The sequence below is a fragment of the Podarcis gaigeae genome, assembly GCF_964106915.1.
Source record: "Podarcis gaigeae genome assembly, chromosome: 10".
NCBI lineage: Eukaryota > Metazoa > Chordata > Lepidosauria > Squamata > Lacertidae > Podarcis > Podarcis gaigeae.
In genome coordinates, this window is record NC_139686.1 from 19,610,228 (window position 1) to 19,637,545 (window position 27,318).

Here is a 27,318-nt window from a genome sequence, read left to right on the forward strand (position 1 = left end):
ATTTTTAAGTAATCAACAACGTCATATAGTACCTTTCATCAGTAGCTCTCAAAATGCTTTGCAAAAAGTATAAAGGACCTGCAAACGCTAAAATAGCTAATGCTATTAATCAGCTTTCACAAAAGCAGTAAGATACACTTGTTATTTCTATGAAGTAGTACATTGCCATTTATCCTCCCCAAACCCTTCTGTAGGAGGTTAAGCTAGTGATTTGTCAAAGGTCATGCACTGGAACACAGGGAGCTACCTTACAACTGGTCAGATTATTTGTCCATCTAGCCCAGTACAATGTACTCCAGAGGTGCAGAACCACTGGGATTCCAGATATGGGTGGACTACAACTCCCATAATCCCTTTCCATTGGCCATGCTGACCAAGACTGCTGGAAGCTGAAGTCCAACATCAGAAGGGCCACTGGTCTCCTCTCACTGGCAACAGCCCTCAGGGTTCTCAGGCAGAGAACTTTCCCATCATCTGCTACCTCATTATTTTAGCTGGAGATGACAGGGATTACCGGTAAACCTCAGACCAGTGGTTGTGTGCCTGGTGCCCATTTGGACTGGTAGGGCAGAAAGCAAGGAGGCTAAGGATTTGGGGAGTTAGATCCACTGACATGCAGAGCCAACTAATTCTAGTTTTGTCCCCGACTTCTTCCCTGGTGAGTTTTACTAAGGCAATGCTGAAAGTAAGATTTCCAGGCGCCACAAAATTAATCCAGATTAGCTACTTCCTTGCCTCTTTTCGGCCAGCACAGCAATGCCAAAAAATATTCCAGCGGCCTCTGTTATTGGGTAGTTAGAAAACAGCATTCCTTCTCTTCCAGCCTGACCTTTTAAGTTTCACTAAGAACACTCTCCTAAATTTACTATCTACATGGGAAGTCAAGAAATAAGAGCACAAAGGCATTCTTGCTGGCTGCCACTCAACTGTGGAATTTGCTCCCTCTTACCAGACTTGCCAAACCCTGAGATTGTGCTTCTCATAGTGATATTTTTATTCAAGTTACCTTTGGGTGACCAAAGAAAGAGTAAGATGATGATAATTAAACTCTAATTAATTACAATAGCATAATGTTACCCCTCTTGAGCTCTTGGCATAGGGAAGACTATAAATCAAATGAAACTAATGAGCCCCCTGTTAATCTCATCAGATTTTAAAAAGGAAAGTGAAGCTGTTTCGCCTCATGTATATACAGATTTTCATGACAGTATATAATTACTTATAATGCAATTTGCTCAAAAGTAAGTTCCCTTGGGTTCAATGGGGTGCTTGGTCCAGAGTTGCAAGAATTCAGCATTAAAAAGAAAAGAACCCTAAAACTAAAAGGAGAACTTGAATGATGAATTTCCCAGTTACAGGCTTCTGCCATTCTCCATGTTAAAGCAAGGCCTGAGTTTATTCCCAAAGTTTGCATGATTTTATAAAAAAGAACCTAGGCAGCAACTGTTACTGTGGCATACTGGATGCTTGAATGCATTTAATCTAATGCTTTAAAACTAATTATAAATACTGCTTGTGCAACCAGATCTCTCTCAAGAACATAAAACAACCACCCTTCCAAAACACAGCTCTGAGGAAAGTGACAGCTTGAACATAAACACCGGGGACTTGCTTGCTTCCCTAACTGCAATCTAGGTTGTTTATTATTTTACCCCAATCTATGCAGCTCTGGAGAATGTTCCCTAATCATTTGAGTTAATTTGTCTACTAATTTTCAGTATGCATTGCATTTCTTCCAATTAACATTTGCTCTTTGAATAACTGAGACGAACAGTGCAGATTAAGTCAGATGGCCAAAGAGCGTTTGCATTTTAAAAAAATTATTTTGCAGACTTCATGTAAAAGAAATATTTTTTTACTGCTAATATGTGGAGAAACTGCTTGTTTTTATTTCTGGTGCCAAGGCATCTGCACTTCTAGCCCTAGATTCAAACAACGAAAAGCATGAAAGTTGAAGCAATGTTAACTCTTTACAGCCTGGCAAGAAAGCAGAGAATCCTACTTTAGAGTCCATTTATCACATGGCACAGTTGAGAAACTGAATCACACTCACATTACTGCCTAGTCCTATGCAATTCCCCCCCAAACTAATTTTCACTATATTTAATGAGGCTCTCAATAGTTTAATCTGTTTAGAATTGCAGCCTTGAAGTCAATGGGACCTGCATAGGATTTTGCATAGGATTGTAAAGTATGGTAAAGGTAAAGGACCCATGGATGGTTAAGTCCACTCAAAGGCGACTATGGGGTGAGGCTCTCAGCTCGCTTTTCAGGCCAAGGGAGCTGGTGTTTGTTCATAGACAGCATTCCGGGTCACGTGACCAGCATGACTATACCACTACTGGCACACAAAGAAGAGTGGCAGAGTGCATGGAAATGCCGTTTACCTTCCCACCACAGCAGGAATTATTTATCTACTCGCTCTGGTATGCTTTCTGCTAGGCTGGCAGAAGCTGGGGCAGAGCAACAGGAGCTCACCCCATCGCGTGGACTCAAACTGCTGACCTTCTGCTTGGCAAGCCCAAGAGGTTCAGTGGTTTAAACCACAGCACCACTCACGTCCCTACTAGGATTTTACTCTTAGTCAAGAAGCAAACAACGTGAGTAGTCCCAAGACCATGAACTCTTAATTGGCTGCAGCAGATGTATAGGTATTTTTAAAATATACTACCCCATATAACAGGGATGTTGGTGGCGCTGTGGGTTAAACCACAGAGCCTAGGACTTCCCAATCAGAAGGTCGGCGGTTCAAATCCCTGCGACAGGGTGAGCTCCCGTTGCTCGGTTCCTGCTCCTGCCAACCTAGCAGTTCGAAAGCACGTCAAAGTGCAAGTAGATAAATAGGTACCACTCTGGCGGGAAGGTAAACGGCATTTCTGTGCGCTGCTCTAGTTCTTCAGAAGCGGCTTAGTCATGCTGGCCACATGACCCGGAAGCTGTACGCCGGCTCCCTCAGCCAGTAAAGCGAGATGAGCGCCGCAACCCCAGAGTCGGTCACGGCTGGACCTAATGGTCAAGGGTCCCTTTACCTTTACCTCCCCCATATAACAGTGGCTTCCCTTGGTGGGCCAAGCTCGGCCTGTGAGGTTGCCCACTCCTGCAACATAATGAGCAGGGAGGCCCTCGGATGCAGGACGGTTGACTCACTCCATTCTGACACAATACATATGACTATTTAAAAGAGCTGAAACTCTTTTAATACTGTACCACCAGAGGCTAAAATTGCCTGGGACCAAGTATCATGGTTGTAGCAATTCTATACCTGGAATACGCTGGACAGACCAGTGTCCTTTATCCTATCCAAACTCAGCATTCACTACTTCCCTCTACATGGGTCCCAATTGGTAATCTAATACAGTGGTACCTCAAGTTACATATGCTTCAGGTTACATACGCTTCGGGGTACAGACTCCGCTAACCCAGAAATATTACCTTGGGTTAAGAACTTTGCTTCAGGATGAGAACAGAAATCGTGCAGCGGCGGCACAGCAGCAGCAGGAGGAGGCCCCATTAGCTAAAGTGGTGCTTCAGGTTAAGAACAGTTTCAGGTTAAGAACGGACCTCCAGAACGAATTAAGTACTTAACCCGAGGTACCACTGTACTGTATATTATATATTTACCTTTACTATATGTGTGCATATGCCTGTCCCTCTCTGTCCTTTTTCTTTCCCCTCTGGTTGCCAGCGTCTCTCTTCTGCATTGTTGTTGTGGCATTGCTGATAGAACCAATCTTAAAACAAGCAAACCCACACATACACAACCCTCTCTTGGGTTGCAACCTACCAACAGAACTTGGCCCTGTAGTAGGTCCTGAGCCTGAGGGAAGTTGGGTGGGAATTCAGTCTGTGCCACCAACAACTATCACCTGTGGCTGAAGGAGGGGCTACAGAGAAACCAACTGGACCAGCAATGAAGCCTCTTAACAGGAAGACAAGACAACAGATCATATTGTTCTGCTTGACCTCTATTAAAAGCTTCTGGGTCAGGCTGTCTCACTGGTGTGGGACAGGATCCCACTACAGTGGTACCTCGGGTTAAGTACTTAATTCGTTCTGGAGGTCTGTTCTTAACCTGAAACTGTTCTTAACCCGAATCACCACTTTAACTAATGGGGCCTCCCGCTGCCGCCGCGCCACTGGTGCACAATTTCTGTTCTCCTCCTGAAGCAAAGTTCTTAACCCGAGGTACTATTTCTGGGTTAGCGGAGTTTGTAACCTGAAGCGTATGTAACCTGAAGCCTCTGTAACACGAGGTACTACTGTACTACAATGCTATACAACCACCTTCTGCAGGCCCTCCCATACACAGAACAACCTGGTAGAAGTATGATGTCCACCAGTTTTATATGGGGAGTGGAGACAGACAGACACACTCAAAAAAAAGCTGTTATCTTTTCAAAAATGATTTGGCTGACAAAGAGACAAGTATGCCGAGCTATATAGAAACCGGGCAGGTTTTGCCGCATGGATGGGCTCCCTGATAGGAGCGCCTCAGAGTAAACAAACCAAATACGGCAGAGATAGGGAGCCCATAAATAACAGCACCTGGTTATAATTGCAGCCACATATGTTTTACAACATTATTATGAAGTGCCTTGTCAAGCACATTTGATTTAGAGCTGTGAAAAAGATGGAAAGAGCCCCAAGCTAAAATAGCTTCAGCTGTAAATACCGAAGTGAAAAATTGTTACGCCTAATGAAAGGCATTAATAACATTTCCTCTCGGCATTTAGGAAGAGTTAAAATTCTGTTCGTTATCTGAGGAAGCCCACAAGGTTTTTAAAAGGAAAAGTTAATGGGCTACAAAACCTACCCCATGCTGTTCTTTTCCATTCCACCCTCTTACATGACCCATGAGAACATTTGTATTTTCTTTTCCAGAGTCTCACAGTTCAATCTATAGTAGCCAGAGAGACAATGAGCTGTTTGTCTCTTCCGGTACCTTCCATGTTACAGCTTCTCTTCCCGCTTTTTCTTCCCCTTGCACTGAAGTCTTAGGGATAAACCATGGATGTTGAGGCATTAGCCTTGCCAAGCCAGAAACCCAAGAGCCTTAAAGGCTTATATGGTGGTGATGCAGTTTCCCCTAATCAAGGGATTAGACAGAGTGATATTCGGGAATTAAGTACAACCCATGAAAAGCTTCCACAGAAAGCAAACTGAAAATGTGGCGCTTGCTTTCACTAGTCCTTCACTGGCTTCCCTAACCTTTCAGAGAGACTGCCCAAATTTAAATGGGAGTTCATTGGGACTAGGAGTCTCCTTTGTACTGCTGCTCTCTTGAGGAAGTACCCTGAGGGCATTTGACATAATCAGTCAAAGCATTTATCCAAGCTTTTAATGCTGTGGTGATTATCCTGGGAGAGCTCTTACTCCTAGTAATGGTTCATGAGCAACTGGCAGTACCTAGCTAAACAACATGGCAAGGAATGTAGTCAAGAAATGAAACCCCAATTTTTTCTTACTTTCTTCCACAGACATAATTTCTATGTTCTATGTGTCATTTGACATAAGTGCTTCCTGTGTTCCAAATTTCTGACCTTCTCTATAAAAATATAAATGAAATATTTAGGTGTCCGGAACCCAAATACCTCTTTAGAATCATTTATCTATATCAGGGTGAATTTCAAAAATTTGAGCACGGCCAATATTCACATTAATGCTAGGTTTGGACAAATTTGTCTATTTTGGTTTCTCTAAGTTTCTCACTTTTACAGCCTTAAAATTTGGTTTGCCCATTTCTGCATACACGTCTGAATTTTTTAAATGCAGCATAAAAAGTAGTATTCATTTTTGTGCTAGCTTTCCCTAATACAGTGGTACCTCCGATCGCGGATGGGATCTGTTCTGGAGCTCCAGTCGGATCCCGAAGTTTCCGCAACCAGAGGGTCCGCTTCCAGGTTTGCCGTGTTCGCATCCTGAAGGATACGCAACTGGAGGTGTGGGTATCCAGAGGTACCACTGTATGTACAATTTTGCTTGTAGAAGCATTTTTGCAAGCAAATGTGCCATAACAGAATGCAGTTGTATATGTTACTTTCACTAAAATATGCATTTTTGCATGTACTCTGCACTAGAATACATATTGTTGCACACATTCCTTGGTTGGGCAACTCCATCGTAAAATCTGGAAAAGTGCACATTCACACGTGACTGTCAACAACCTCCACATTTTGGACAATCACTGCAACATATCCACTGGAATTATTTTATGCATTTGAGTTAATCTAATCCCACAAATATTATGTGATTCCAAAGCATTATGCAGTTATTTTTATAACTGTAATTTTCAGGAAACAACAACAAAGATTAAGGCCTCGATTAGTTCACATTAAATGGAAAGATAGCATCAACCCAAACATATGTGGCTCCTGTTACCATACCTTGTTAGAAGATAAGGTGAGAATGAAGCTGGATTGTCCTGTTCTGAAAACGCTGGCATAGAACCTCCCATTATCCAGAAGCGAAAATACAAAAGTAGGATCACCTTCAGAAAAGAGGAGATATTTCGGTTATTACTACAAAAAGGCATACAATTCATTAGGACCACAATTCATGAGACTCACAAACATTTTCAGGTTAACTGAGATAAACTGTTCTAACTCAGCATAGGGGTGGACTTTGTTAATATGGTGCTTTGAGGAGGGACAAAATTTGGTGCTCCCCTTTTTCTTCTAATTTTCGCAGTAATTCCTTTTGATGCAGTTGCTTTTTTACGGATCTTCTCAGTAGGTACCCAGCAGTGGTTGTTTTGCACCCCTCAGCTTGGTGCCCTGTGCAGGAGAACTGTCCCCACCAACTTAAATCTGCTGCTGCCCAGCATACAAATTATTATGTTTGTTCCTGTGGACTAACAGAGTAAGATAGTTTTGTATTAGGCCTGCTCTCGAGACTGAGGAGCTACAATGGGATTAATCTGAAGAAATTAAAGTTAAGTAAGAATATAGTTCAAAGTAATACTTACATAGGTAAGTACCAAGGCAGCCCTTTTTAAAAAAGGACTTGTGATGTATAAGAACTTCTGTTTGTTGCTTATGGTCAGGTAACTGTAAAAAAGAAAAGAAAACATTTATGAAAGTGATTATCAGTAGACACCAATCTTTTAGAACTGGGGGTGGGGGTGGGGGTGTTATTGCAATTATGAACTGTTTTTCCACCAATGCATTTAAAGCATTCATGGTCTTAAACAAGGTTTCCAAATTAATAAACACAATATGCAAAGGGAGAAGGGACATGGATGGAAGAGGAAAAAATAAGCAGATAGACCGGGGGGGGCAGGGAGGTGACTTTGCTGCCCCACCTCTCCAGCTGATACACAGCACATTCCACATATTTAGGCACAATCACCACATTTAGGTAAGATCTACTGTTTTGGGGTGTGTAAATCACATGGGGTTCCCGGGATCCTAAGTTCTGAGGAAAACCGTACTCATGAAAGGAGTGCAAACTCCTTCCATGTTTGGAAGAAAGCTTAGGATCCAAGCCGTGGTTTCTCCGCTGCCTGCATTCCACTGATCCATAAATAAAAACATGTTCCTTTAGGTTGCAAAAAGTAAAGGTCTTTGGTCCCTGTTGTACAGTTTCTCAGGCAAAAAGGAACAAGGCGTCTCTATCGCACTAAGCATCTATTACACTCACCCATCTAGTCTGGTTCAAGGAAAACGTTGGCTTAAAGGTTTCAGCCAAAAAAACAAATAAAAAAGTGCGCAGCTTACAGTCTTTCCCAGTTTAAAAGAAAAATGTCAAAAGCAGTCTTTTGATCTATGTCTTTACAGCAAACAGCAAGTAACCTTAACAACCCTTAAAATGTAAGGAAAAGCTCTGCACACCAACAAAGTAAGAGAGATAAAGCCCACATGAGATGGGTTTAAAATTTAAAGAGGAAAAGAAAACATGGGGGGATCTGGGTGTGCTCCAGAAAACACACTGTCTAATCAAAGCAGTCTGATGAATGCCATGTCAAAAGAAATAATAATAAAATGAGCCACATTCCACAGAGAAAAGCTAAATTGTCTCAGACATTTTATGCCTATTTATTAATAAATGTCAGCATTTGATCTTGGTATCCGAGCTAAATGCCAAGCTAGACTAAAAAGGGACTAATCTTACAAGGTCTTAAGTTTCCCAAACCTCCACTGATTTCAGACAGGCAACAACTCCTCACTTTAAAAGGCAACTCCCAATTACTCTCCATATTTCACCTTGGCCTTGATGTGAAGTCGCCGGAGGGAACAAGCAGTTGATTTAATTAACCTGAGAGCAGGCCTTTAACACCTCCTGTTTGCCTGCTTATCTAAGAAAGCAGTAGAAGAGGTTTCTATAAACCCTCTTTGACTTTAACAGAATTTGGCAATAAAAAGAATACTTACAATGCCAGCAAACCATTGGAAATGTCTCAATTCAGTCAGCAGCAGAACGCTGGCACTATGTAGCCAGCCCCAATGAAGCATTCAAGCAACTCAAAACCACACTGTCAAACTACTCATGACCCCAGTAGCTACATATAAAAATCACACATCCTAACTGGAGTTTCTTAATTCATAATCACATTCAGGATACCATTGTGTCGTCATCTTCTTTGGCGATCACTCATAGCCGAGTAAGCATGGTCTTAGCAGTGTGTCCCTAGATGACTGTGGAGGCCAGTTCTGGATCCGCATGTCCTTCCACAGTGGGGACATAGGTTTCTGGGCGGGAACTGATCATAGTAGGGGTTTGCCAAACATGCTCTCCTCTTAGCACATTTCTCCCTTTTGTTCTGAGTGTGAGTGTCTGCAAAGTCCATGGCACCTTTGGTAAAGGCTGTTCTCCAACTGGAGCACTCACAAGCTAATGTTTCCCAATTGTCAGTGTTTATACTACATTTTTTAAGAGTTGCCTTGAGAGAGTCTTTAAACCTCTTTTGTTGACCACCAGCCTTATGCTTTCCATTTTTAAGTTCAGAATAGAACAGTTGCTTTGGAAGACAATAATCAGGCATCGCATCAACACGACTAGTCCCAACAAAGTTGATGTTGCTTTGACACTGGTGATCTTTGCTTCTACACTAATGTACACTAACATTAGTTCACCTATCTTCCCAAGTGATATGTAAAATTTTGCAGAGACACCGTTGATGGAATATTTTGAGGAGTTGGAGATGGTGTTTGTAAGTGGTCTATGTTTCACAAACGTACAGTAAGGTTGATAATACAATAGCTTTGTAAACAAGCATTTTGGTTTCCCTGCAAATGTCCTGGTCCTCAAACACTCTGCATTTCTATCGGAGTCACAGAGCATCACAGAGCTCACATGATGCTGGATTTCGGCATCAATGTCAGCCCAGGTAGGAAAAGTGATCGACACTTTCCAACATTTCTACTGGGATCTCCTCTCGCTCCCAGATTTTTTCGATGAGCTTGTTAAGTTGTTGTGTAAGTTCAATTCCGTCCACTTTGAATCCCATCAGGTTCCCTGGCTTTGTTGTCTTTCATTTAGTTAATAGCTGTACACAACTCTCCCAAATTTGGAGATACTGAAAGCTCATCTCTAATTTGTTTTTGCAGAATTTGTGAGAGGACCTCGGCAGCTACGGAGGAGTTGCAGTTAAGGAGATGTTGGTAATGTTCTTTTCAGAACAATGCAACAGCTTCTTTATCTTTTAGAAGTGCGGTACCGTCTGTTGAGTATAAAGGGCATATACCACGATTTATTGGCCCACAGATGGTCTTTGTGGCTTTAAAGAAATTCTGTGCATCATGGATGTTGGCTAAGTGCTGGATCTCTTGAGCTTTTTTTATCCACCAGGTGTTCTTTAGTTTTCTGGTTCTTTGAACCTCAGCCTTAGCGTTGGCATAGGTTTTCTTCTTAGTGGCACAGTTTCTATCTCTTTGCCGGATCTTGTAAGGTGGCCATGTGTCCTAATGTACAGAGGAAGGCCTCTAATATAAAGGGATATCCTCTATTTGACAAGTGGCCTCAAGGTCATGGTGCTGCTCCCCACCCACCCCACAATCTTTGTCCTGATGTTGAAGCATAATTTCTGAAGGAGATATCTTTCTGTACACATGAAGGCTCTCTACCAAAGTTAAAACCCTAATTGCAGACAGACTGTACTCACAAAGCTCACTTTCTTGGAAGGTATTCCCCAACACAGCAATGATGGGAGAAGCTGAACAACAGGAGTTGTTTACTAAGGATGCAGTTCGTTAAGTGTGCTGTGAACCGCCCAGGGGTCCTTTACCTTTTTACCTTTTATCTCAGGCCTTAGAACAGAAAGAAATGCACAAAAGAAGAAGAAAAAAACAAGCCATACAACACTGGCAGGCATTATGGAGCATGCTCGCCATAAATACTAAGAACATGGCAGCAGTCATCAGAGCAGTATTTTCTGTCTGCTGTACTTCTTGCTTCAGTCTGTAGTAGAAGCTGACAGGCTGGAGGGCTCATAGCACCTCTGATTCCAGAACGTCTCAGTGCAAAGGCCAAGATCAGTGCTGCAAAAATATTCAGCTGCTCACCATAACTACATGCTAAACATGTCCCAAATGCATCTTTCATGGAGGATCATTTAAACAAAACAAAACAAAGAACTAGATGGTGAAGAAAGCCAGCTCTACTCAAATGGCAGAGTATTTGTTGTACAGAGGTTTTTGTGTGTGTGTGTTTTGTGTGTGTGCTTTTTTTTAAAAAAAAAAACAACCTTGCCTCCAAGCCAGCTTCTCCATAAGTCACTGTGTAATTACTTGGCTGCTTCCTTTTCTAAAATGCCTTTTAGGAATAAAACATAATCAGAACAACAATAAACAACATAGAACTGCTTAAAAAAGCAAATCCATACACACACACCCATATAGTTCAACGGGAGGCCAAGACAGAGATCTGGCAGCTGTGATTTCCTGAAAAGGAGAATTCATCACAAAAAGCCAATGACATCATCACTGCACTGAGACCTTTTTTTATAACCGAAGACAGCAGGACAGGTGGCCCAATAAAACCCACAACCATGTGGGTTTACAGCAGTGTTAAAAGTTGCTGGTACAAGATGGGAGTTGTGTGGATCAAAACAAACCCCTTCTAAGGCCAGACAGATTGTCTTTGTTAAGGTGAAGAACTCAAATGCCTAATTCATTTAAGCAAAGAGCTACTTGAGGCCAGCTCCACACAGCCAGTCATTTGTTTGAAGAAGATGACAGCCTGGGGCCTACCTTCTTCACAGAGCACTTCCATCTATAGAAACTCCTGCCAGTTAGGAAGAGAGCTCTGCTCAACATACCACCGCTTAGGGAGATTGTGTCATCAGCCAGAAGGAGCGGAGTCTTTTTTTCCCCACAGTAGAAAAGAGGCTCTGGAATGGAACTCAGCTTCCTGAGACAGTGAAACTCTTTTCACACACCTTGTTAAATCAGATATTATTTTGCAAATCACAAAACCTTTGGACTCACGTAACATTGTCATTTTGAATGAATGAACATTTGAAATAGAGGCGGCTGTTGCAAGGAATATTACCATTGCTGATGGTGATCTGAAACAAACAGGACTTTAAAATATCAGGTGAAGGAAAACAATGTTCCTTAGACAGAATGACACCTTTCAGGAGAGTTGCACCCATTTACTTAGAGGCACCCTGACAGGGCCAAATATTATGAAAAACCTTGTAATCTGTGTGCACTCAGCAAGTCGACTGAAGTCCTTGCAATCCAAAAGGAACCTCTACAATCAACACACCAATATAAAAGGCAGAACAAAGAGAGCGTGTAAGAATTTTGGAGCCATAGGCCTGTATTCACCTAACTTTTATTAAGAGTAGACCCACTGAAATTAATAGACCTAAATTGGGTAAAGACCTCTGCAGCACTCAAAAGAGCAATAGGAAGCTTCAATCAGCCCACCACTTCCCTACTAGACCAGCCTCCTAGTTAAACAGAGCAACTGTATGTCTGCAGAGCATCTATAAATATGTTGTATGACTGAGAGTTCTTTAAGAAATGAAATTAATATATCGTTTTATTTTTGAAAACTGGTATCATTGCCTTGGTACCTGTGGCATCCTCCTCCAATCCTGGGCTGCATTTATTCTTTGCTGAGGTTCAAGATGCTACAAAGCCCAATGGTTTAAGCCAGATTTTAATGTTAAGAATTGGGCTATTGTGATATTTGAGGATTACTTGATTTTATGGCTGTTGCCTGAACAAGGTAATTTAACCACCTGAAGCTGCAAGAGAGGCAGGGCTGTTTAAATGTGTAGCAGCTCATACTGGTCATATCAGCTGCTCAAAAGCTGTCCCATCACTGCCAAAACTATCTGACAATGACCTTTTACAGGAACTGTAACTTGCTAAAGGCTTCCTCCTCCTTCAGCTACCCACAAACTGTGCATTAAAGTCAGAGGATTCTCCACTGCTAACAGTTCGCATACACAAAAGGCAAGACAGCAAAAGGGCTACTTCGTGAAAGGTCAGAAAATACGCTGAAGTAAGAACAAATGGAAGGAGATTATTTCCCCCCATGCCCTTTCATTCTATGACATGCTTCACAATGTATTTTCTATTCAAAGTGACCTATTGTTGTCCACCTAGATAAAACATAGATGAAAAGTGTAACAGAAACAAACCCACAATGTGCCAATACTTGTATAGAAACAAGGAAGGGGAGAATTCCCTCATGCCAAGCATCCAATCAGCTGTCTGCTAGCTGACCAAACAAGGTTACAAGCTCTCAGCCATCCACTGACAGATTCTCCCACTAGTTCAAAATCAGCTGCAGTCATTGGTATCTATGGCTGCCTATACATTTCTGACTTAAAACACAAGTAGGTTGTTCTTTTTCCTGGACTGATGCTGGTTTGAAGGGGGTTATGAAACACAGTATTTCATAAGAAAGCAACCGGATAGATACAGATTGTGGCAAACGTTGCGTGTACACCACTTCCCAAACCAATGGTGGGAGTACATGGGATGCAGAATAAATGGGAGCATGCACACAGCCTCAGAATTCATGGATTCCCATCATATCCATTTCATCCCAAGATCCAGACTCCTAAGCTCCAGAAAAGAGGCAATGCTTATTTGTAAGCTGCTCTTGAGCTTAGGGCAATTTTTGATGTTATATAGGGCATCAGCTGATGTGCAGTGACTTCAACCCTGCTTTTTCCAGGGATAAGCAACACAACTGAGTTCCCCATAAGGAACTTGGTCATACAGCTGATGCAGCCACATTTCTACCTGCTGCACCCTCGAAGTTCCCCACCAGTAATACATGTCTCCTTCAAAACGTTTTCTCTCTCTTCATATTCTGCATCTTTTTATTCTGCATCTTTAGTTTTCTAATGTATAAAATTACAGATGCATTCAAGCTTCTTCTAAATGACAGCTTAAGGTATTTGGGTAGAAAAGCATCTGGGTTATGCTCAAGTGGCCATAATTTTAGAAAACAAGAATGCCATGTATGGTTACTTCTGGTTACTATAAACAATGTGTGCAGGTTGTTCCAGTCCAGGGTCAATGATGTGGTTTGCATAGCAGGCTGTCTGGAACGTGCAACTCAGCAGCTGCACCCAGGCTGGGATTTATGACATGTTTTTCCCTTGGACAGTTTCCACTTAAGCATCACAGCTCCCAACTGACCCATAAGTTGAACTTTGCCACCTCTGCTTTGGAGGTAGAAAGATCCTGGAACACCAAGGATAAAAAGACAAATAGAGATCTTCCTGTATCGTTTCATAAAGCCGCTGGTAAGAAACCACTCTTGCAGAGATCTTCACATCCCTCCTGATGCCTTCAGACACCAACTCCTATCCAGAAATTCCCTCAGCTTCTGGTATGCTGCCCTCAAGGCCTGCTTGTGAATTTCCCATAGGGATCTGGTTGGCCACTGTGAAAACAGAATGCTGTAAACTAGATGACCCTTCAGCCTGACCCAGTAGGTCCTGGCTTATGTTCTTTGCCACTACACAACACCCAAAGCAGTACATGAGGAGACTTCTCGCTATTGCAGTGCACACGGAGGGTGCTTCTATATGGAAGTGAACTCAGTGCTGCTCATACATACAAGGTTATTTGGCAGGTATTTGAGAAAGGCAGTCCTTTAGTACTTGGGGTAAATTCAATTGCCTACAAGTTTCTGCAAGCTCCTGAGCTCTTAGATTCACATTAAAGTACCGGCAAGCACCATGCTTGTTCCTTCTAATTCTGGCTACCTGGATATATAATTCACGTGCTTAGCTACTAAAATGTTAAACTGTTAGTACAGAAGAATTGTGAATCCTTCTAACTTTTTAAAATGTGTAATAAAGAAAGAAAATATTTCCTATGAGAGATAAACACACACACACACACACACACACACACACACATATAGTAGAAGAGATCACTCTACCAGCTCAAGAAGGGCTTACAAATAAAGCTTTGTCACTTCTCTGGAGCAATAGGTGTCTGGCTCTTGGAAAGGAAGGGAGGTGATTGAAATCAATGAAGTCATGGTTGGCAATTACTGCACCTGGTTTTGTACAAGTAGGAGAAGCTGTGATTGCACGGCTGAGGGCTTATAACCCTGCTTGGCCTTGTTTGATCAGCTGGCAGACAGTCGATGGAATGCTTGGCACGAGAGGAAATATTTTCCCCCTCCTCTCCTGTTCTGTACAGACGCATTTCTGTGCAAGTATTGGCATATTATACATACGTTTCTCTTATGCTTTTCTTCTCTGTTTCATCCCTGGGCACCCTGAGGGCACTTGCAAAAGAAATGAATTTGTCATAAAATAAAAAATGGGGAGGGAACCTCACTCCATTTGCTCCTACTAAAGCATGTTTCCTGACCTTTCACTGAGAAACCCTTCGGCTGGCTTGTCCTTGGAGGGAGAGTTTTTACTGCTTAGCCTCCTCCAATTGTGAAAATTCCTTCTGTCTCCAGCAGCAGAATCAATTTAAACATTTTCCACTATGTTGTGTCTTCAGCAGATGATAGGCTAGGAGGAGTATTCCACTGAAGCTGTGGTATGAGATAGTAGTTTTTCCATTTCTGGTCTGTTTCCTTAAAACAGTGTTTTAGTGGTTAGCTGCTCGTCTCTGGATTCATACCTGATATTTCCTCCTTTGATACTGTTGTTGTTGTTGTAGCAGCAGTAACATCGGGCCTGTATGTTGTTAGGCCTTTCCTAGAAAAGCTGTTCTGTGAATTCTGAGTAGCACATGAACGGAGAATTCCATCAAGCTTCGAAACTTGCATGCTCTTGCTGTCAGAGAGTGGTCAAAACGATTTTCACTTGCACCACACCTGATAAAAGTACTTACATAAAAAAAATCTTACAGATCTATGTTTGCAAGTTTTAATCCTAAAACAGCTAATAAATGCTTACACATAGCTACTGGGCAGAAGAAAAGCTTTACAAATACGATACCGCTTTCCCACACAAGTTTTGGGATCAATTCATTTGTGCTACTCTGAATCCACAGAACAACTTTTCTAGAAAAAGACTGAAAAGGATGGCTAAGGAGCAGATAGGAAGGAGTTGTTAAAAACTAGCTTTCTGGTCTCCTAAGCATCCTTATACCTCCCCCACACACTCAACACCAATGAAAATAGCCTTCACTTGCAAGACAGGAATTATGTGGACTGAGCTATCCAATATTATTAAATATTTACTGACAAGATAAGCAGCGCTGAAGATGTCTGGGCTAGTGGCATCCTTATGGAATGTTTCTAAAATGAAGCTAGCTCTAAACTAAATCGCACCTATTCTTGAATGGCACCATCTGTGCATCACCACTAGCAACTAATCCTATGCACGGTATCTCTAAGCCTAGAGTGGGCATCAAGGGCATGCACAGAAGGTGGACACACCCAGACAAAGATCCACTGCAGTACGTAGGGCAAGGTTCCTGACAATGGCAGAGAGTACATGCAACTTGCCTCTCTGCTCTTGCTGTCACAATTACAGCTTGAAGCAAGACCTGAAACCTGAGGTTTGCTCAGCAGGTGTTCAGCCTGTCTGACATCCACCAAACTCTGGAAGTGAACTACAGAGTAGAAAGCCAGGCCACCGAAAGAATCCCCTTAAAAGCCAATAGCTCAGAATAGGCCATTCCAGACCAAACTTACTCCTGAGACTGAACAGTAACGGTGAATGTGAGGGGGTGGAACTGTCCTCATGACACCAGCATTTTTACTTTTTACCCAGATGGTGGGAACACTTCAAGGCTCTGTGGAAGCACGGCATTGGCTGCTGTGGTCTTGCCAGTGCAACCAAGCAGCTCTGAGCTTCACCCCTCCACCTTCTCAGGGTAAGCAGCAACGTGTCAGGAGGAATACTCCACACCAGCACACTCTCTGCTTATATTAAGGGCGCCCTGCTGCTAACAGTCCTTGCCACAGATCTGCCTCACTTTTCCTCTGCTTGGTCTCCTAGGTTCAGCTCTTGCCCTGCCTCACTTTGCCCTACCACAGCCGCGCTCCCAACAGCTTCCTCCTGACATAGCAGGAGAGTTGTTCCATATGTAGATATCGCTCTACAATTCAAGTCTGGAGCAACAAGAACTGGGTACCAACTCCATTACCGTGTAAGTTTAATTCAACTTAGGTCTCTTGAACACAGCATGAGAGAGGACACGGATTCAGGAAGCAACACACCAAAGTGAGACTTTGTTATTGTCGTTTAGTCGTTTAGTCGTGTCCGACTCTTCGTGACCCCATGGACGAAAGCACGCCAGGCACTCCTGTCTTCCACTGCCTCCCGCAGTTTGGTCAAACTCATGCTGCTAGCTTCGAGAATGCTATCCAACCATCTCGTCCTCTGTCATCCCCTTCTCCTTGTGCCCTCCATCTTTCCCAACATCAGGGTCTTTTCCAGGGAGTCTTCTCTTCTCATGAGGTGGCCAGAGTATTGGAGCCTCAGCTTCACAATCTGTCCTTCCAGTGATTTCCTTAAGAATGGATAGGTTTGATCTTCTTGCAGTCCATGGGACTCTCAAGAGTCTCCTCCAGCACTATAATTCAAAAGCAGCAATTCTTTGGTGATCAGCCTTCTTTATGGTCCAGCTTTCACTTCCATACATCACTACTGGGAAAACCATAGCTTTTACTATACGGACCTTTGTTGGCAAGGTGATGTCTCTACTTTTTAAGATGCTGTTTTAAGTGAGACTTAGGTTTAATCAAATGAATGAATAAAATAGGTACAGAGCCAACAGAAGCCAGATCTGGCAGCACTACTTAGTAGTTTGAGGGCAATAACTACCTCTAGACTGAATTGTCATCAGCTAGGAACTTGGCTCTTTGTCCTCCGAAAGGGCTGGTGCAAAGCATGAGCTATTTCCTTAAGTATTGTTCAAATGAAGACCCTGCCTATTTTCCACAAGCAATTTCCTTTATCAAGCCAATATCTACTCTATATCAGTTAAATGGAGGCCAGTTCCAAAGCCATCAGGAAAACAGGCCCTTCCTGTGCAGAAAAGGGTCTAATCTGACATTCTGATCTGTCAAGCTCCCTTGCTCAAGTCAGATGAAATAAAGGAGGCTGTATTCATTCCACAGCAATGAACACACCCTAAATAGATCTGGTAACAAGTTTCCCTCCTTTTTTCTTATTTGGAAAAGCTCTGCTATTTTTATAAACAGTTTTCAGACTGATTTCCTCCCTTTTAAAAAGACAGATGCAATTCCATTCACAATCTTGGAAGAGATAAAAATGATTCATTTGGGGGCAGGAGATTTTACCCCCCCCCCTATGTTTTCTATTTTTGCAATAAAATATAAAGTCCAAAGAAAGCATCTCAAACTCCGACATACCAGCACTGCCAAGATGACTAGTTTATGGTTGTTTTGACATCTGACATGACACGCCAGATAGTTCCTTCTCAACTGCACCTTTTCCATTTATTCATTCTCCTTGGCATCCTTTATGCTCTTAGGATTCATGTCTTAAATGTGGATTGATTTTATCACCATATTCTAACACTGGTGACACCTAATTTATACATTCCACAGAAATAGTAAGAATTGAGTCATAGGTGGCTAACGAGATGTTGGACTACAACTTCAATCATCCATGGTTATTGGCCATGCTGGTTGGATATTAAGAGTGGATATTGGATTGATAAAGAAAATTGCTTGTGGAAAACAGCCCTTTTGAAGTTGTTCTCCAACATCTGGAGAGCCAGGTTAACTGCCCATTTATTAGGTGTTCAAGAGCTGAGGTGGCAGAATATACTGTGTGACTTCAGGCTGTGTCATGGAACCTGTGGTGCCAGCTAGGATGGGACTAGATGACAAGATCTGTCAGAGGAGAAGTAGGATCCAGAGGCTGGAGATAGTGAGTGCTAAAGCAAGGAAAGGGTTTTACCCCATTGTTGTGGGACATCACAGAAGGGGGAGGGGGAGCCGCTGGAGCAACTCTCCACTTCGTCCCCTGAGAATGAAGTTCTCATGGTAGCTGAGGAGGTGGCCAGTGAACTGGCAGGGCCAGCCAAATTAGAAGAAGGCAGTGAGTCAGAAGGTTGGACTCAGGTACCATCACCAAGGACACACCACCATATGCACTGGTGCAAACTGATCTGCCCTGTAGGGGCACACACTTGCAACCAAGGTTTTCTTACTTGGGATAAGAATCACATGAATGACTGGTCCTGCCCTACTCTTTAGAAGTAGGGCAGGAGGTCTGTGTCTAGTGTTGGGACAATGGCTTTGCTAATTATTGGTCAAAATCCTTATAACTCTGTCTGTAGACCTTAACCGTGACCCTGGGTTTGGATAATGTAGATGCAAGCTCCTCCCTGGGAGCCAGCAGGTTGATTGTTGTTGTTGTTTAGACGTTTAGTCATGTCCGACTCTTTGTGACCCCATGGACCAGAGCACGCCAGACACTTCTGTCTTCCACTGCCTCCCGCAGTTTGGTCAAACTCATGCTGCTAGCTTCGAGAATGCTATCCAACCATCTCATCCTCTGTCATCCCCTTCTCCTTGTGCCCTCCATCTTTCCCAACATCAGGGTCTTTTCCAAGGAGTCTTCTCTTCTCATGAGGTGGCCAAAGTATTGGAGCCTCAGCTTCACAATCTGTCCTTCCAGTGAGCACTCAGGGCTGATTTCCTTAAGAATGGAGAGGTTTGATCTTGAGCATGGCATTCTTACACTGTGCGGTTCAGGGTTCCCTGCTCCTCCTAACTACCATGGTGCTGTTTCATTGTCTTTCAGGGCTATTTGAAATACATGCTAGGTTTGGACACGTGGGTTTTGCTCTCACAAAAGTAATGATGGCCTCCAAGATGGGTGGCTTTAAAAGAGGATTAGGCATATTTGTGGAGAGTAAGGCTATCAATGGTTATGGTCTACCTTCCACTGTCAGAGACAGTCTGCTTCTGAATGCCAGTTGCTAGGAATCATAAGTGGGGAGGGTGTTGTTGCATCTATGTCCTGCTTGCAGGCTTCTCATCGGGGTACATGACTGGTGACTCCAAGAGCAGGAATCTGGACTAGATGAGCCTCTGGCCTGATCCAGCAGGCTTTCATTTGGTTCAGGGAATCTGGAAATGGAGGGGTCTCTAATACTCTTGTTACTGGCAGACTTTGATCTGGTTGGACTTACACAGTTGCCACTCAGAATTTCTGTAGAGGTAGCAGATCAGTTCTGTTTAATGGTCTAATGGTTTCCAAAATTCTCCTAGGTGTTTCCCCCCCCCCCCTGCAATGTTTCTACCTTCATTTGCAGGGAAACTAGAAGCATTAAAACACAAGTGGAGACTGTAGGCACACAAAACTTGAATCAAATATATACAAGCACAATGAAATGCCCATTTTCAAACTATCAATGAACAAAGTCTTTTTTCCCCTTGTCCATCCCCTTGTTGTCCAAACAGAGCTGTCCACCTGAGCGACTCCAGGTGGTAAATGTGCTTCTAAACTCTAGCACAACCTGCCTGGATATTGAGCCATCTGTTGCCTGCTTACAAGACACTTCTCAGATAAAAATCAATGTTATCCATTGCAATATAAACACAGCAACTGAGAACAGTGTATATACCAGAAGCATCATTAGCATCCCTCTGTTTCTATATTTGATGTGGATGAGCTGCTTCGAGAGGTCTGCAGAATCCCTTGAACCGGTACAAATTACTGAGTTCTACAGAACTCCTCCTTATCTCCCTCTTAATATTGCTGTCAAAAGAGAATTGGAGTGGCACTGGGCCAAGCTCTGACCAGCCTGTCCATTACATGTTCCTTCAAGAGAACCGCTGTACTAGAACACGTCAGACAACAGGCAAGTTCCAATGGAAGGCACAGAAAAAGGACACACCCAGAACAGGCAAACTTGGAAACCAGAAAGACATAGCACTTATCCACAGAGCCTAGGACTTGCCGATCAGAAGGTCAGCAGTTCGAATCCCCGTGACGGGGTGAGCTGCCGTTGCTCAGTCCCTGCTCCTGCCAACCTAGCAGTTCGAAAGCACATCAAAGTGCAGTAGATAAATAGGTACCATTCCAGTGGGAAAGTAAACGGCATTTCCGTGCGCTGCTCTGGTTCGCCAGAGTCATGCTAGCCACATGACCCGGAAGCTGTATGCCGGCTCCCTCGGCCAATAAAGCAAGATGAGCGCCGCAAACCCAGAGTCGGCCACGACTGGACCTAATGGTCAGGGGTCCCTTTACTTACACTTATCGTTTGCCCTGCTCTTTCCAGACACATATCCACACTTTAAAGCTCTATGTCCAAGTGCAAACACCTGCTCTTTAAAGCTGAAACACAACAAACGGCAGTTCAGGTTTTCTGCATTGTCCTTTGCTTCAACCTATAGGGTTATCCCTGTTCTGTATGGGAATGGAAAGATCCTAATTCAGAGAATTGGTGGTTGATGATGTCTAAAGACATCAATGTAGTAACCACTGTACACACAGCTCTTCATTCAAAAGAACATTTCATCATTTGAAGTTCTAGGGTTGCATATTTTGAACAGCAAAAAAAGAGGAAACATTTGCCGACTTCTACTTTTAACTATAGATCGCTATGATGACTCTACCCATGAAAAAGAGGACATGTCCTGGAAAAAGAGGATATATGGCAACCCTCTGAGCCTACCACTACTGACCAAAGCCCTACCTAATGTGTACAGCTTTAGCAAATAGCTAAGAGTCTTCATTATAAGCATTCCTTGTTTTTTAAAAAAGTTGGCCACTGTAATAAGAGGATGATTCTACACCCAACAGATGCATTTCCTTTTATTTAGAAAAGAACTTAGAAAAAACCGCATAAGCACTGAAAACTGCCACAGTTTATCAGAATGGATAAATGAAAAGACAGCAATACCATAGTTCCTGTTCTTAACGACAGCCCAATAATAAACTTCACAAAAGGTGTTGGCACAGAGCATACCGCCAACCGTTTCCGGCATTTATCGGAAGGAATGCAAAATGTACATTGTATACTGCCATTCAACAACAACAATATCCTTTGCAGAAAATGGGTTGATTCTGGCTTTCACTGAAAGAGATACTGCACAGGCAAGCAATTCTTTAATAGATGTACGCGCGTGCACACACACACACACACACACACACACACAACCAGGCATTTAGATATAACAAATGCAACAGCTTCTCTATAATAGGAATGAAAGTGAGAGAGCAAAGGAAAAAAACTAAACAGCACAATTCAGACATTGTGCCAAGCCATGGTTTCTGGTAAAGACTCTCCTCCCTGAAAGAGAGGGGAGTGGTTGTGGGCGGGAGCCTGAACACCGCTCCTAGCAGGGGGCGTTGCCCCCTGCCTCCAGCTCACCTGGCTGGCACTCACGCCCCCCCGGTGGCCGTCCAACCAGGTGCCATGGGGGGGGCGTGTCCAGCAGCCTTTATGCTGCAGTGCCAGCCTTTCCCCGGCCTCATTTCTCTTTGTCGTCCTGTGCGAGTCAATACTGGCGAATGTGCCTCCCTTCTGGAGGCCTTTTCAGCTTTGGCCCAGGAGCTGGGAGTTCCCCTCACAGCAGATAAGGCGGACCCTCAATGCATCTTACTTGCCTGGGTATAGAGCTTGATACAGCAGCTCAATCCGCCCGCCTGCCAGTGGGGAAAATAGTTCCCTTAAGGAAACAATTCGTCAAACCCTTCCCGAAATAATAATAATAATAATAATAATAATAATAATAATAATAATAATAATAAAAAGTCACTCTTAGACAGATCATTGCTAGATCATTGCTAGATCATTTCAACTTCACATGTAGAGTAGTTTCACCAGGCCGCCCATTTCGCTCCCGCTTAGCCAGGTTGTCAGCGGGCCTCAAGCATCCGCACCATAGAGTAAGACTTCTCAAGTCGGTCAAGGCGGATTTTGAGATGGGGATCAGATGTCTGGAACACTACAACGGAGTCTCCCTATGGCTGGAAATCCTTAATTTGCCTCTGATTTCCGGTCCACTCCAATGCGCCTTCTGTGCCCGCCTAGCCAGGCTGTCAGTTGGTCTTAGACACCCGCACCACAGGGTCCGCCTCCCCAGGTCGGTCAAGGCAGATCTGGAGGTGTGGACGACTTTTCTGGAGATCTACAATGGGGTATCTCTATGGCAGGATGTCTTGAATCTGTCATCAGACTTCCAGGTCCAATCGGACGCGGCTGGGTCCTTAGGCTTTGGCTTGTACTTCAGTGGGCGCTGGTGTGCACTACGATGGCCGACGGCAAGGCAAGGTCAGGCCATCACGCGGGATCTCACCTTTCTTGAGTTCTTTCCAATAGTGGTGGCCGTTCACATCTGGACGGAAGATTTTCGAGATCACCGCGTGTGCTTCAGGACCGACAACCTGGCGGTTGTGAACATTCTAGCCAGGCAGTCATCTCGGTCTGAGAGGATCTCCTCCCTTCTGCGGGTGTTCGTCCTCCGATGCCTTGAGTACAACATAATATTTTCAGCCAAATTCATACCCAGAGCCAATAATGACATAGCCGATGCCTTGTCTCGATTTCAGATACCTCGCTTCCGGTTGCTTGCACCTGGAGCACAACTGTTGCCCGAACCCTTTCCGGAGCACCTGTGGAACGTGGGAGACGCAAAGTGATACAGGGAGTATTGGCATCCGTGGCACCCTCCACTCTCAGGTCCTACAAGAAGGCCTGGTGTGATTTCCTTGGTTTCAGGTCTGGGTTATCTGGGCTCTCACATGACGTACCTCCTACCACTGACGATGTCTTGCAGTACCTTTCCCATCTTGATGATCTGGGACGTGCTCCTAAAACCTTAAAGAGTCACGTAGCTGCCATCAGCTTCTTTTCAAAAGCTACATTTGCTCATGACCCAGGTAGCGACTTCTTGATCCGTAGAGCCATTGAGGGTTGGGGCAGGTTACAACCTCACAGGGCCGAGGGCCGTAAGCCGATTTCTTACGGGTTGTTATCACAGATACGCATAAAACTCAGGTCAATTTGCTGGTCCAGGTTCAAAGCACGTCTCTTTTCCGCAGCATATGCTATCGCCTTTTTGGCACACTTAGAGTTGGTGAGCTGGTGTTTGAAGCTAGTGCACGAGGTTCAGCACGCGGCCTCCTGTGCGAGGACGTGCAGTTGTCCGATTCTAACGTGACAGTGCGTATACGTCAGTCCAAGACTGATCAGGCTGGTAAGGGTGTCCTAGTTAAGCTCACGGCATCGGCACAGCAGGGCCCATGCCCGGTAGAGGACACTAGGCTACCTCTACCTCAGACCGCCAGGCCCGGGTCCGTTTCTGGTCCATGAAGATGGGTCACCCTTGTTGAGGCACCAATTCACCAGAGTACTTCGCAAGGCTATTGAGGCTTGTGGTCTATCCTCCCAGGAGTACGCTGCGCACTCATTTAGGATTGGCGCCGCAACCACGGCTGCGTACCTGGGGCTACCGGCGGACAGGATCAAAGAAATGGGCCGGTGGAAATCCAATGCTTATAAGTCTAATATGTGACCTGCAGCTTTACCCTACTTATCTGCCTTTTCTTTTCTGTCTTTTACCCCCAGCTATGCTCAGGAGAAGCGTGTGGATTTGCGGCCACAGTATAGTTCATTGGGCCCGCGTACGAGCGGTGAGCTGCGGCCTTGCACACAATCTTGGCCTTCCACATGGTGTTCGAGTTTCCTGGTTTTCGAGAAGAGGCATGCATTGGGAGGAGCTTATGCCATTGCTGTGGGAGGAAGTAGCCATGTTCGGCCCTCCCGACATCCTTGTAATTCATTTGGGGGAGTATCACCTCGCTAACAGAAGGAGTGTGGACTTGTTGTGGAGCATAAAAAGAGACTTGAATGCATTTGCAGCCTTGTGTCCCAGAACAACGGTGTTCTGGTCCTCCTTCTTGAAATGAACTGTTTGGCGCGGTGCGCAAAGCTGTATGGCCATTGAAAGAACCAGGAAACTCGTAAATCGGGCGGTAGCCCGTTGGGTGCGCTTTATGTATGGCCGAGTCATTTATCATGACCGTATCCGGATCGGCGACCAAGCTTTATACCGGAATGACGGCGTCCACTTATCGGATCTGGGGAACGACATTTGGTTAGCTAGTGTCAGCAAAAGCATCTGGGATTGGTTGCAGCTTTGAAGGTATTGGCGGCGAGCCTTTAGCTCGGGTGCTGGTTAGGCATTGGAATAATGTGTTGTGGTGTGTCGAAGTGCTGGTGGTCGTGTATTCCGTCCGAAGCCTGCTTGGCGGGAGACCATGGCACGACCCTCAGTGACATCAGGGGTGAGCCTATAGTTGGATTAGCATCAACAGGTGATGAACCCCTGGTGAATAAACCCACTTGTTTCGCGATCCAATGCCTAAGCCAATACCTTTTCATTGCTGTAATCAATAAAGTTGTGGCCTTTTCTAGCCCATTAACCTTATATCGCATGTCCCTGTGTCTTCATTTTACTTTGCGGGGGTCGGGTCCTCGAACCACAATCCTAGTTATGAATTGACACCATAGTCAGAACTTTCAAATGTACAGAAGACAAACCTTGTTTTGAAGCTACTCGTCTGCTTTCATTTTGTATCTGCTCGGCATCAAGCTCCATAATGTTCCTCCCTTCTCAGTGTTGCAGCAGCCTTATGAAGCCAAAAGTGTAGTTTGTGAATTCAGATATAGCAGCACAAACTGTGGTTTGCAAACCAACTCTGAACCATGCTTTGATATCCAAGTTCAGTTCCTTGCAAACCATGGTTTGTAAAGTGACATAAGTTCAGTCATGCAATCAAACCGTGCTTTGGTGGGATGTCTGAATTCAGCCATTAAACTCTAGAGATTTTTTCAGAGGTCTTTTATAGTTCCCAGGACAAAGTGAAAGAGTATATACAACACATCCCTGCAATGGTGCATTTCAGGTGAGCAATAGTGGAGGATCAGCTGTCTTTTAACCATTGTGGTGTAATTATAGTGTTTGACTAGGTCTGGGGAGAGCCAAGGTCAAATCCCCATTGAGCCATGAGGCTCAATGGGTGACCACAAACTAGCCACTGTCAGCCTAACCTACCACATAAGGCTACTGTCAGACTAAAAGGGGGAGGGATAACACCATACATGCAGCCCTGAGCTCCTTGAATGGATAGAAATATAATAAATAAAACAACGTTCGGAGAAACTTGCCAACCATTACTGGAATGAGGGACTCCTGGTAAGCTTCTAGGGAACCCGAGGATTGTCCGGAAATCATTTTTGAAAGCCTCGGTACTGTACAAATACCATCCTTATGCCAAATACATTTTTCATTTTTGCAGCCTGATCCTAAGATGAACACTACTGAGCTTGAGGCAATTCATCATCAAATTTTCTTGGGCTCATAGCATTAAGAAACAAACACCTTGAGCCAAAAGCAAAATAATCCTGAGCTTGCCTGTATGGGCCTCGTATTCCCTCCCCAATATTATCTATAAGTCAGTGACCACATCAAAGAAATTCCAAAGCATACCACTAGTACGGTTCTAAAACAAAGTTGCTACTAATTGCTGTATCTCATTATCAGGGTGTTCCATCTGTGTGCCTTTGATTTATCCTATGGTAATTATTTCTGCCCGCAGCATTATTTCCCATTAAAATCAAGGGAAACCTAAAAAGGAAGGAGATCATAGAGCTCTTCATGTGCTCTAAGCAATATGGTCTTTCTACATATCAATAATCTTGAAATCAGTTGAAAAAAATTCTCTGCCTTAAAAACAGACTTTTGCATCAGGCTGGAAAACAAATTGTGGCAAAATTCAAACTTCAGCAGCAAAAAGTTGCCCAGGACAATGGAGTGCACCTCTAAGAGTGAAGTCAAACCACTGAGTTAGCAACGCTGAAAGGACCTATCCGAGATGCACGCCTGGACAGTGTGCACTACCCAGACGACAAGACCCACCTCTCGGCTTTGCTGATGTGTTCGAAAGCAGAGCGATACGTTTCACACCAGCTTGGCTATAGGAGTTGTCAGAAGGAGGAGTACAAAGTGCCATCCAACCATCTTAGCAATTCCACTCCAGACTTGTGTAGGGTTTACGCCTTAGCCTTTTCTTCTCCCGAAGATATCCCACAAGGCAGTAGAGGTTTAGGATCAGAGTTTTCCTGCTCCTAGATGGGCTTTGAGACCCATTGGCTCCCCTCACCTGGTTTAGCTGGCCTGTAAAAAGCTGTTTCCTGGGGTGTGGCTGCTGTCACATGTAGACAGCTTCTAGGAGTCACAAGTGAGAGCTGAGTGCATGGTGGGAACCAAAGGTGGGCAAACATGTAGATAATGTATATACTGCTTACTTTTTTGGGCGGGGGAATCTTCAGTGTTTTACAAGTATCATAAAATGTTACAGATATTATATGCTACCAGTACAACAGGTATGCCAGCAAAACCCCAGATTATATATTGTTGCCTATGACTGGCAGCTGTTCTTGCGCTTGCAGACAGGGAGTCTTTCCTAGCTCTACTTGAAGATGCCATGGATTGAACCTGGGACCTTCTGCATGCAAAGCAGATGCTCTGTCACTTAGCCTCTCCGTATCCATCCTTAACCAACCCTCCATGTTCTGGAGCAAGAACTGGACCAAGAGCTGCCCAAGAGGAAGCTGTTGAAAGGAGTTCAGTAGGGAGCTGAAACTCCTCCCTCCTGATTAGAACCCTGAACAGGAGGGTTATCTCACCTGACATAGCTAACAGCTGTTGGAAGACCTATCTTCCTTCATGAACTGGACCAGCCTTCCTTTAAAAAATCCATATAAACTGAAAGCCATGCACCAGTGAATTCAGTAAGTTAATCATGCAGGGTGCTAAGCTAATGATATAATTGCCACTTAATTCTAGACACAAGCTAATAAGCAGAGATTAACTTAATGGCGACCAGTTTAATACATACGCACATATATATGTCAAAAGGCTGGACCTTTAATCTGATCC

At 44.0% G+C, this 27,318-nt stretch overlaps 1 protein-coding gene across 1 annotated transcript in view; it reads right to left on the minus strand.

Annotated features, from left to right (window-relative positions):
* TMTC1 (transmembrane O-mannosyltransferase targeting cadherins 1) overlaps positions 1-27,318 on the minus strand; it is a 144,695-nt gene that overhangs the window by 79,686 nt on the left and 37,691 nt on the right. The window contains exons 6-7 of the mRNA XM_083700118.1: positions 6,965-7,046; positions 6,384-6,487 (exon numbers count right to left, since the gene is read on the minus strand). Of these exons, the coding sequence (XP_083556244.1) occupies positions 6,384-6,487; positions 6,965-7,046 (186 nt within the window). The remainder of the gene's footprint in view (positions 1-6,383; positions 6,488-6,964; positions 7,047-27,318) is intronic.